Source organism: Podarcis liolepis (genome assembly GCF_965112155.1).
Source record: "Podarcis liolepis genome assembly, chromosome: 14".
NCBI classification, from domain to species: domain Eukaryota; kingdom Metazoa; phylum Chordata; class Lepidosauria; order Squamata; family Lacertidae; genus Podarcis; species Podarcis liolepis.
In genome coordinates, this window is record NC_139569.1 from 46448045 (window position 1) to 46460050 (window position 12006).

The window sequence follows — 12006 nt, forward strand, 5'->3', positions numbered from 1 at the left end:
CCACACTAATAAAAGTTAGATTTTGCTCTTGTTTAACAATAGTGGCAAGAGGCAGGATGCAACACCTTGGCACCTAAAGTCAGTTTCAGAACTGCGGGTGCAACAAGTGACTAAAAGCTCATGATAAAAGGTGGATGAAAAACAGCTATGCTTCTATGAGCAGCAAGATGGATTGCAGAAGGGTTCTGTTTCTATGGAAACAGTCCCCAACTGTGCTGAGCACAGTGTCATAGTTAAATTGCTAGTTGCCTAGAAAAAGGCGGACACAGATGTCATTCTTCTAAGGCTTCATCGTTAGTATACAGCCTCTCCTCAAAATGCATTACAAAACATCATGGCAAGCATCTTCTCATTTGAGCAGTTTCTGTAATCGGTGGGAAAGGTTTCAGAGCGGGGGGGGCTCCAGATAAAGTTTTCAGAGGGAAGCTTCTATGAAAACATATTTTATGTACGCCTGTTGCACAGACTTCACATTTCTGCCACATTTCTCCTCCTTCCCGGTTTCATTCCTAGTGTCCCCTCTTACCCACTTCCCTCCTCCTCCTCCTCAAATTGCCACTCCCTCATGATCCTAGTGCTTTACTGTTATTGTCAAAGTATATGTAATTTAAATAACTGCATATTCTTCCCTTCCTCACCCATCTCTTCTTTCCTCGTTTCTTTCCCTCTATCTACTGCAAGTCTCTTTGGTAAGGATCTGTTATACCACTTGTATGTCATGTAGTTGGATATTGCTATATAAAATAGAAAGGGCAAAGGTACTACATTATAACAGCTGAATACTCAAATGTGCCTCACTGCCCAATGCTGGTTCTAGATGTTCGGCCATTTTACAACAGCTTCTGCTTGCATGTTCATTGGACAACCTTGAGCAAGACACTGTCAGGGACGATGGAAGTTGTCGTCCAGCAACATCTAGAAGGCCCCAGGTTTTCCACCACTGAGCTACAGGGAAGGGATCCAGTGTGTTATCTGAGCTCTTTGGAAGAAGGGCTAGATAAAAATCATATGGGTTAAGCAGTAGAGTCATGCACAGACAAGGAAGTGGAGCTGCAGACATGTGGAGTGTTGGTACATCTATGTATGTGAGGGGATATGTTGAGATTTGCATATGGGCGACAAACCCACATACAGTGGCTTCATCCCACCAGGAACACACACAAATCCAAACTACCATGTGGCTCATTCTCTAGCTGTTCACTGAAACATATTCTAAGCTGGGACATTTTCCTAACTTGTTATCACACACTTGTGTCTGCCCCCGCCCCTTAAAATGGTCCGTAGATGTCTCACTGTGGAGTCAGACAAATGTGTTAAGCGTCTAGAGGAGCTGGGAGCACTGTTATACAGCGGTTCCACTCCTTCCTCCGGGGCCGTGTCCAGAAAGTGGTGGGGGGATGGGTGTTCAGACCCCTGGGCCCTCACTTGTGGGGTGCCTCGGGGTTCTGTCCTCTCCCCCATGCTTTTTAACATTTACATGCAGCCGCTGGGAGAGATCATCAGGGGGTTTGGGCTGGGTGTCCATTAATATGCGGATGATACCCAGCTCTATCTCTCTTTTAAATCGGAACAAGTGAAGGCAGTGAAGGTCCTGTGTGAGTGCCTGGAGGCGGTTGGAGGATGGATCGCGGCTAATGGATTGAGGTTGAATCCTGACAAGACACAAGTACTGTTCTTGGGGGACAGTGGGTGGGCTGATGTGGAGGACTCCCTGGTCCTGAATAGGGTAACTGTGCCCCTGAAGGACCAGGTGCACAGCCTGGGAGTCATTTTGGATTCACAGCTGCCCATGGAGGAGCAGGTCAATTCTGTATCCAGGGCAGCTGTCTACCAGCTCCATCTCGTACACAGGCTGAGACCCTATCTGCCCGCGGGCTGCCTTGCCAGAGTGGTGCATGCTCTAGTTAACTCTCGCTTGGACTACTGCAACGCGTTCTAAGTGGGGCTACCTTTGAAGGTGACCTGGAAACTACAACTAATCCAGAATGCGGCCGCTACACTGGTGTCTGAGAGTGGCTGCCAGGACCACATAACACCAGTCCTGAAAGATCTACGTTGGCTCCCAGTACATTTCCGAGCACAATTCAAAGTGTTGGTGCTGACCTTTAAAACCCTAAACGGCCGCGGCCCTGTATACATGAAGGAGCGTCTCCACCCCCATCGTTCTGCCCGGGCACTGAGGTCCAGCGCAGAGGGCCTTCTGGTGGTTCCCTCACTGCGAGAAGCAAAGCTACAGGGAACCAGGCAGAGGGCTTTCTTGGTAGTGGCGCCCGCCCTGTGGAACGCCCTCCCATCAGATGTCAAAGAGATAAGCAACTACCTGACATTTAGAAGACATCTGAAGGCAGCCCTGTTCAGGGAAGTTTTTAATGTGTTACATTTTAATGTATTTTTAACCTTTGTTGGAAGCCACTCAGGGTGGATGGGAACAAATTATTATTATTATTATTATTATTATTATTATTATTATTATTATTAACTAGAGTTGTCAGCATTTCTGACTTCAAGAGATGGAGCACCCAACCCAGCCAGCTCTTTAAAAAACAACAACCAGGCAGTTACAGGAGATGCCTGCTCCAATTTAGAAGCAGAGGACAAAATTACTGCAAGCAAACACAAAAAAACTAATGAAATAACAAAATAAAAGTTTATTAGAATTAGGAACACTTTCTCTCCCTCTGTTTAGCCTTAACACGGAACAGTCCAGCAGTTACAATGAAGTCTAATAACAGTTATTTCCACAGCATGAGGTGCTCTCTAGATGGAAAAAATAGAAGATTACAAGTCTTCAGTCCTTCACAGCCCAGTCCGATTGTCATACCAACCCCCAAGTGCTGAATAACAAAATCCTCCTGTCCATGGAAAGGTTCTCCAAAGAGCACTGCTCTTGTCTCACGCAATAACTGATTTTTAACACAGCAGTTGTACTAAAACATTTCAGGGTTAAATGGTTTTGAAAATTAAGACTGTCTGATACATACACTACAAAAAAAAACAAAAAACCCCAAACAGCTGCAGTGAATTTGGTGGAACAGAAAAGAGGGTGGGTGCTAAATACAGACCATGCTCTGCTCTCCTGTTGTGTGCGGCTAGAGGCCCTCATTCAATTAGCCCATGATAAAGTCAACACAAACCATTATTTAAGCATATTGCACCAACCAAAGCTTGAGTAGCATCTTCATTGCCAAGTATTTGCTTTTTAAGGAAAGAAGAGACTGCTTAAAGGAGAGGAGGAGGAGGAAAACTGTCTAGGGTTGATGAGCAAGCCTTTACAAGAGCTTCTGTTCAAGTGATCTCACTCCAAAGCCCACAGAGTTTTAGAAAGTTTTCCAAAATTAAGTGTACGATCCTCAGGAGCAGAAGATACAGCAGATTTATATACAGTTTTGGATTTTTTATTAACAAAAATGGACGGGGGAGGGTATGGCAAGAGCAAGGTGTTTAGAAATGAGAAAAATCTGGGGGAAATGCTGAAAGTATGGAACACATTCATCCAATTTACACACCCACACAGCAGGGCCACCTGTTCCAATCAGCCCAGTTCTAGGCAAAGATGCTAAAAGAACATGGAAAAGAAATCTTAACTAGACTGGAAGTTCAGTCTGAGCAGCAGTGTGCAAAAGCATAGTAAAAGACATGACAGAAAGCCTTAGAAGGAGAAGTATCCAAGCAACAGTTGCACCACACTCAGTTTAATGGAGTGGAATTCTTTGAATAAATATTCACACCCCACTGAAGGCGAGAACTCATCTTCCACTGCAATGTTACCAAGTCAAAGCTGAGGTTCCTCTTCCCTCTATAGCTTCTGTCCGATTCAGCTTTTGGGACATTGCAGATGGACAGCAAGCAACTAAATAAGCCCTGCCAGACGAGTTACGTGTGAACAGATGCAAAGCTCGGCTTCTTACTGTACCGCTCAACAAACAAGCTAGGCAGCATTAGATTAACCCAAGAGCTCAGCAAAATCTTATTACTCTTTTCAAGAGCAGGCGCTCAGAAATATTTCACATGCTTGCTGCAGTTCCTTTTCTTTTCAGAAGTCTGCCAGCTGACAGAGGAGGCTGCTGTTCTGGAAACACAAGCCAAACCATCACTGGGGACTCATGGAACTAGCTGAGCAGATCTTTGGATCCGGGCCACAATCTCTACTTGAACGAGCAGCAGAAACTGGCTTGAAATACCGCTTTAGCAGATCTACTTTTTCTCTCTTTCAACTTGAAAGTGTAAAACACTGCCATCGTGGAAAAGTACCCACACAACCAGGAGCAGATCTTAAACAAATTGCTTCCAAGTGGTGCTTTATCATAGCTTTTATTACAAAAAAGGACTGTGTAGATGAAGCTCACTCACTCTTCCCTCTCACTGGGGTGGGGTGGGGTGGGGAGAGAGGGGAAATACCCCAATGACTTCAGAGACTGCAGATCCTTGCAACTAGATGAGTGTTTGCTGTATCAGGCACTTTTTCCAACAACCAAGCCGCAAAAACGTGACCCAGAGGAGCTCCGTCTCCCTTTTTTCGGTGTTTCACAACTGACAAGACAAAGCAACAAGGAATGTTCCATTTGAGCACTTCAATCCACAGAGGAAAATTCCTAACACTTCCTATGTATGACGATGATCCAGGTGTAAGGTGAATGTTGGACATGCATGGAAATGGACAAGAGGGATGGCTATTCTGAGCAAAAAGACAAAGCAGCCAGAATCACTACACTTTCATTTCCAAACGTTAAAAACACACACCAAGGTAAACCAGTTTGCATCAGAAGCTGAAGTGCAAATGGGACGGTGTCCGTTGCCAGCAATGAACACACCCAAACCATGGAATAGTTGCAAAGGAGCTGCAGGAGGAGGAAGAAGGAAATCAAAATCTCTCAGAAAGAGAGAGAGAGAGAGAGAGAGAGAGAGAGAGAGAGAAGGAAAGGGAAAGATTTGTTACAGCAGCACACACTGCCCCCCATCCCAATCTCAGGTAAAAAGCAAAATGAAAGAAAAATGCACAGCAAATAGACATCATCTTGAAGATTTTTAAAGAATAAATATTTTTGTAATTAAACATTATGCAAACACGTGCCACGCTTGCTCTTTGTCCATGCATATGCGCTATATACAATTTTGAAAAATACTGTGTTGTCCTCTTTGTTTTTTTAAAAGTCATATACAAAGTTTTTCCTTGCTGTGTGCCCCGCCTCCCCCCGCCCCAAATCCTCTTTACAATAAGCCAAACAACAGTCACCCATGAACTGGTGCATGTGGGGGGAGGAGGGGAGAGTAGAGAAGGGGAGAGGGAGGGGGAAATCTCATACCAAAGTACATCAAAATGGCTGGTTGGACATGAAAAGCAGTGTCAAGAAACTGTTTTAAGTTTTATCTGTAATACGCATAGGAGAAAGAAGGAGGGGGGGAAGTCAGCTTGGAGAATGAAGCTACATTACAAGTTAAAGTTGGAGGGTTGTTTTGTTTTTCTTAGTGCGTCTGTCACACTTACTGGCCACCTAGAATACTGTTGTACAATGGTTTATCTACCTTTTTTATTACAATATAATTTACTTAAATTTTTTTCCATTAACAAAAACAGAATTCCGGTACTACAGACCAGCGGTGTAATAGGCGTAGTGCCCCTTTTTGTGTGTGTTTTGCTTTAATTGCATGAGCACTCTAGATGGTAAAAGGTTTTCAGAGTTCGTTTTATGCAGGCCAGTCTCAGTCCTCAATATACTCCCACAGATCCTTCTCGTAGCCTTCATGCACATGCTGCAACAAAACCCTTCGCCGGCTCTCGCAGTATCTGCAAGGGGAAGGGCGCACGGTTACAGTTAAGAAAACAAAGGCTGAATATTTCGCACACAATGCATTTCAAGGCAGCATGGAAATAGTTTAGTCAACAGCGGCTCACAGTGGGAATGTCTACCTTTTACCTTGCTCAGAATGGAAACAAAGACAAAGGGCCTCCCATCTGGGTAATTTCACAGGTGGGAGAGATTATGCGCTGAAGCAGAGAAGGCAGGACCTATTACCATATAATCACTATGCTTATTAATGCTAAGACAGTTGAACTCAAGCTGTATTTGCTAAGCATGGGTCTTGGCCCAATTTCTTAAAAGTGGAGCCTATTAAGTGTGAGGGCGGCACAATATTTACAACCTGGAATTTTGTAGGCTGAGACAGTGCTCCTCCCATGTGACACAAACTAAACTAAACCCCTCATCTGCAAAAATGTTATCCCAAGGAAATCCCAAGGAACCATGCCTTGTAGGTGTAAAAACTACCTTTTGTGATCCCTTTAAGGCGGGACGCAGGTGGCGCTGTGGGTTAAACCACAGAGCCCAGGACTTGCTGATCAGAAGGTCGGCGGTTCAAACCCGCGACAGGGTGAGCTCCCGTTGCTCGGTCCCTGCTCCTGCCAACCTAGCAGTTCGAAAGCACGTCAAAGTGCAAGTAGATAAATAGTACTGCTCCGGTGGGAAGGTAAATGGCGTTTCCGTGCGCTGCTGTGGTTCGCCAGAAACGGCTTACTCATGCTGGCCACGTGACCCGGAAGCTGTACGCTGGCTCCCTCGGCCAATGAAGTAAGATGAGCACCGCAACCCCAGAGTCGTCCGCGATGGGACCTAATGGTCAGGGGTCCCTTTACCTTTAACGTTAAGGCACAACTGTGTCACAAAACCAGTCCCATGTGCCAATTTCTCATTCACTCAATAATAATAATAATAAATTTTATTTATATCCCGCCCTCCCCAGCCGAAGCCGGGCTCAGGGCGGCTAACAACACTAAAATAGTGCAACATTATAAAAACATCAAAGAATTAATTAAAATCAAAATTGATGGCAACCATAAACTAAAGTATTGTAAAGATTGCCAAAGGAGGGAGTCAGGCTGCGCCCTGACCAAAGGCCTGGTGGAACAGCTCTGTCTTGCAGGCCCTGCGGAAAGATGTCAAGTCCTGGAGGGCCCTTGTCTCTTGTGACAGAGCGTTCCACCAGGTTGGAGCCGCAGCCGAAAAAGCCCTGGCAAGATCATGTCCTTTAAAGCAACAGAAAACCATATTGCATGCAACCTGAGGTCAGTGGCACCCTTCAGCTCAAGAGCCAGCAAAAAAATAAAGGATTTGCTTGCTAGGTAACAATTCAAAATGTTAACAGCCAAGAAGCCCCTGTAAACAGGGCATGCTAACTTGATTTTCCCATGTGCTGCAACTTGCTGCTGTCTCCAGCTGCTTGATTCAAGAGCAGCAGTCGATGAGGAAACCTGTTTGAAGGCCAACACAGAAAGTTAGCTGGCTAGCCTCCCTCCACCACAGATTATATTGGGAGTAAGCAGCAGAATCTCTCTCAGCCATTTCCTGTAAGTCAAGCCCCTTTAATGCCTAAGAGACTGGCACATGAAATGAATTAACAATCCATCAGTTTTGAACAAGGAACATACCTGTACTTATCTTGCACTTTCTGCTTTATGTCTTGCAGTGAATCTTGAGATATATCTCGCTCCAGATACCCAGAAAGGACCTCGGTAGCATTTTCCAAATCTGCTTGATTATTCTAGGCAGGCAAAATACAAGGCACACTTTTAATAAACTTAAGCAGTTCCTTGAATTGAGAATCACCACATGAATGGAATTTATCCCTTTTGCTAGCAAATACTCATTGAAACCTACTTTGAATATTTTTCTAGTCTTACTGCGGTTCTCTCATTTGGTTGTATGAATAGCAGGCAGGAAAACACACTAACGTACTGGAAAACTTACCATCACCTTCTATAGTACTACTGGCAGACAAAACCATCTTGTGGTTGCAAACTAAGTAGATGTTATTCTGGGCAATCATGACTTCTGACCAACAGCCATTACTCTTTCCCATTAAGAAATCACAATTCTTAAGGGCATTTATCTATGTGACCAATTCACTGCTCCTGTCTTGGAAGTCAGGTGGAAGCTATATTATAATTGGCTCCAGCAGTTAATTATTTTGCATTTTATAAGCTAAGAAAAAACCTATTTGCCAACCAGGCCTTTCTATCTGGCTCTCAAAATTATCACCAGCTCATGCCTCTCACTGATCTTGCTTTACAGCATCACTGAGTCTTTTCATCTGACTCAAATGTGTCCTTGAGTTCTGATAATGCCTCTCGCTCATATGGATGGAGGCATAGTGGGTGGGTATGTAAAAACTAACATTGTAATAAGGTAAAATTTATATTAGTTACTCCACACACATTTGTCTCTGACTCCACTCACCATTTGTGGCATTTGTTAAGTTTCCTAGAAGTGGGCCCCACCCCTACACTTGTTAATTGGTGAGGTAGCAAGGACAACACTGTTGACATTTTTGGGCTGCTCCTGTTCTGATATCCCACAGGAAATGAAATCTAATATTAAAGATTGCCTTTGTGGCAAGGCTGAAGGAATGAGAGGCAATTTTTACTTGTTAAATTGTGAATTTGCTTACACTTCCTTTTATAACTCCGAAACGTACCTATATTGCACTGTATTACCTATATTGGTAATACAGCAAGTTGAAATTTATTTATTTGCATGTGTTTGGAAAGTTGTTTGTCTATTCACTATGCATTTGGACACCTCTTAAGATACCGTGAACAAATTTTGCACAATGGTTCCTAAGATCAAGAAGCAACTTTTCGTTTATGTTGTGATACAATGGGATCTTGGGTTGACTCAATATGGCAGACAATATAAACATAAGTTTATGTTGCTAGAGTGCCTAACAAAGTAATAAGGTATTAAAATTCAATAAAAAAGAAAATAAGCTGTAGAGACACCAACTAAAACAGCAGGTTTATCGGAGTAGAAAGTAAAAATCAAAACTACTACAAATTAACAAAAGAGCTAAATTTGGTAGTTGTTTTTCGTTGCTGTCACTTTGCTTAGTTCCTAAATGATAGCAATGAGGGTACCAAGCAGGCCTACCTAGAGAAGGCATTCAAAAGGCAAGGAGACTCTACAGACAAGTTATGTATCTCTAAAACAAACTTTGATTCCCACCATTCTGAAGAAACTCCACAACTTCTGACTTTTGAATAGTTATGGGTATATTCCTGGCTAACTTTTTAAAAAAAAACAACAACAGACAAACAAACACCCCTTTCCCATGTTTATTGGAATTCTTCAACAGGACACTTTGCAAGGTGGCTTACAACAATGTGAAATTAAAGTGCATAAAAACAAAGAACAAACTAGAAACAGCTGTCTTTTTGTGTTCCTCCCCTTTCTGAATTGCCTCCTGCAGTGACCCTCCACCTGGTCATTATATAATTTCATTACATGAGTTTTGTGAGAGCTGAATTTGCATTGACTTCTTACTTCTGTCTCTAGTCAGGGCAGGCCAGAAAGCGGACAAATCAGGTTCTATCAGTAGAATGCTGGTGATCTGCAGATTGTCAAGGAGTCCTGGAGGACCTGCTCCCTGCCTTGGAGGCCTTTCTCACCTGGCCTGGGAGGGTGGGGCCCAGACTGACTCCAGCTAAAAAAAGTTGAGGCTGCTGAAGGGACTCTTGGGCAGGAGAACTGTTTGTGGGGTTTTGCTGTGAATTTCCCCCCTGTTGTTGATGTGTGGCTTTTTTTGTTTGTTTTTGTATATTTATTTTAAATCTTAGGGTTAATGTGAAAATTGTTCAGTTTGGTTGTGCATTTTTAATGTTTTATTTATTGTTTATGGCTACTTTTATATTTTAGTTAAGTATTTTTTCCTGTTGTCAGCAGCCTTGAGCAGGGTCTGATCCGTGGAAAGGCAGCGTACAAATAAAATTATGCCTGTATGTATGTATGTACGTTAACACCTGACCCACTGTTTTGCATCATGTATGCCCACCCCCATCTTAAGTTTGCAAAGAAGTGAGCCATTGTATTAAGTTGTAAATCACTGGCAGATGCTTTTGCTGAGAAGTGGGATGTGGTAAATAATCAACAAAGTTAATAAGCCTATGTTGCCGATCACCCCAGGCACTTGCATGAAACTGTTTTTGTTTTGAAACTCTGGAGCCATCACAGAAAAGGCCTTCAGAACAAAGCCGCTGGAAAAAAATCACATAGTTGTTACAGAAAGTCCAATTTAGGGGCTGCACAAGTCACTCATCCAATGGACCATAATTATACAGCTGAGCTACTCATCAACAGCTACTATAACTAGCTTCAGAATCTGAGGCAATAAGACTCTGGATTGCTGGTTACTAAGAAAAAGGATTGGAAGAGGACTATTGAGCTCATTTTCTATGTGTGGGATTCCCTTAGGCATCTGGTTGGCCACTGTGGGAACAGAATATTGGACTAAATAAGCCTTGATCTGATCCTACAGGACTCTTACGCTATGCTAGGACCGAACAGCTGGGTTAAAAAATGTCTGGTAAACTCTCCTTACCTCAAAGATAATGGACTGATTATTCTTTTTGAGGTAGAAGGCAAAGACGTATGTGTACATGAGTGTGGCACGACACTGGCAGAGGACATCGACTGCTTTCTTCAGGAACTGGACCTCGATCCATGACATGTTGTGCTGCTGCATCTCCTCCATTTTCTGCTTGACTTGGGCATAGAGTTTGTGCTCAAAGCGCAGGCTCTGCATATGGTTCATGTAACGGTTGCAGTAGAAGAGGTACCTCTGCAGGGCTGCTCTGGATCGCTGTGTTAATTCCCATTAGGGAAAAAGAAAATCAATAGTTAAAACAGAGTAATAGCAGATTGACTTGCCCTATAAATGAGGGGCCTCAAGGCAAATGTGGCCACAACAGGGCAATGTTCTTATCTCAAAGTCCCACAGTATTCCTTTTGCTTTGAGTCTGATCTTGTTGGCACTATGTGACACAGAAGAGAGTTTTAAGCGGGTAGAAAAGAAAACAAAGAGTCCCTTGCAATCCCCAAACAGTGCTACAGGATCATGAGCCCTGAACAGGGACTTAGGATATACTTCATTTTGTTGCAATTCTCTACTTGCCACATTTGTGGACCTGATAAGCTGCATATACCCGGTCATGAGATGAACGAACATTTTTATTTTCCCATATAAATACATAGCAGAAAGATCTGATTGGCAGAGGGTTCTGTGGCAAAACTGCCCAAGTGCAACATGGTGAAATAAACTGCCTAGATAGAAATGATAGCCATACATAAATTAATCTGGTAGAAAACCTCTTTCAGCAATAAGCAACTGCCAAGAAGGGTTTGGCTGGTAGGATATGGGGTTGGGCATATTCATACTGAGATTACTGCTTCCAGTGCTCAAGTTGGATAGTTTTACAAGTTGGCCAGGACAACATCAGGAACCAGTAACAAAATGGGTGGGTCTCTTGTCAGTTTTGTGGAGTTCAGCTTGAAAGCTAGCAGTGCTCAATTGGAAAATGCAAGCACAGTGAAAAGCTAGGCCAAACCATCTTACTAAAGCTGATAATATTGGTCACCAAGAGTTATGGACTCACCTCTTGGGCATCTCTTGCCGCCTTTGCATCATCCTCATTATAGCGATTACAGTTGTACCTGAAAAAAGACTTTTATGAGCATAGTGGTTTCCAGAACTTCTTTTGTTTTTGCCGCTCTGAGGCTCCAAGTATTCTTTGGTCAGTACATAACTGTAAACATAATAAGCCCCTCTGATACCTTGAGCAGAGGCTCAACAAGAAACAGCCCAGACCTTTCTCACCCTAAGAAGTATAGACATATGCACCAGCTACTGCTCTGTGTTTTTCTCCCACAGAAATTATTTTTGCAGGGTACAGAAACAAAACATGGCAGTACAATTAGACACATAAAGAAAGCTTGGGAGGAATTCATTTAAACTTACCAGGCGGACCCATGAGGTTCCCAGGGGCCAAGACACACCCAGCAGAACTCTGCTTTACAATTCTGGTTCCGACAGACCATGTGATTGCAGCCTCCATCCTTTTCTATGGTCACATGGCATTTAGGGCATTCCTGTGACGGGTATGAAGAGTGGTGGAAAGAAATAAAAGTGGGTGTCTTCCAACTTTAAAAAAATGGGGAGGGATGCAGACAGTGCTTTGTG

The 12006-nt window shown here is 43.3% G+C and overlaps 1 protein-coding gene and 1 long non-coding RNA gene across 2 annotated transcripts in view; one reads left to right on the top strand and one right to left on the bottom strand.

Annotated features, from left to right (window-relative positions):
* Nucleotides 1-3398, top strand: LOC310693719. The gene is made up of 2 exons (XR_014519361.1): nt 1-337; nt 2484-3398. It is a non-coding gene; the product is annotated as an uncharacterized lncRNA (long non-coding RNA).
* The window catches only part of ARIH1 (ariadne RBR E3 ubiquitin protein ligase 1), a 49631-nt gene continuing 40258 nt past the window's right edge, over nt 2634-12006 (bottom strand). Inside the window, exons 10-14 of the mRNA XM_083475820.1 lie at nt 11785-11915; nt 11423-11480; nt 10369-10629; nt 7424-7536; nt 2634-5785 (exon numbers count right to left, since the gene is read on the bottom strand). Of these exons, the coding sequence (XP_083331946.1) occupies nt 5701-5785; nt 7424-7536; nt 10369-10629; nt 11423-11480; nt 11785-11915 (648 nt within the window). The 3' untranslated portion in view covers nt 2634-5700. The remainder of the gene's footprint in view (nt 5786-7423; nt 7537-10368; nt 10630-11422; nt 11481-11784; nt 11916-12006) is intronic.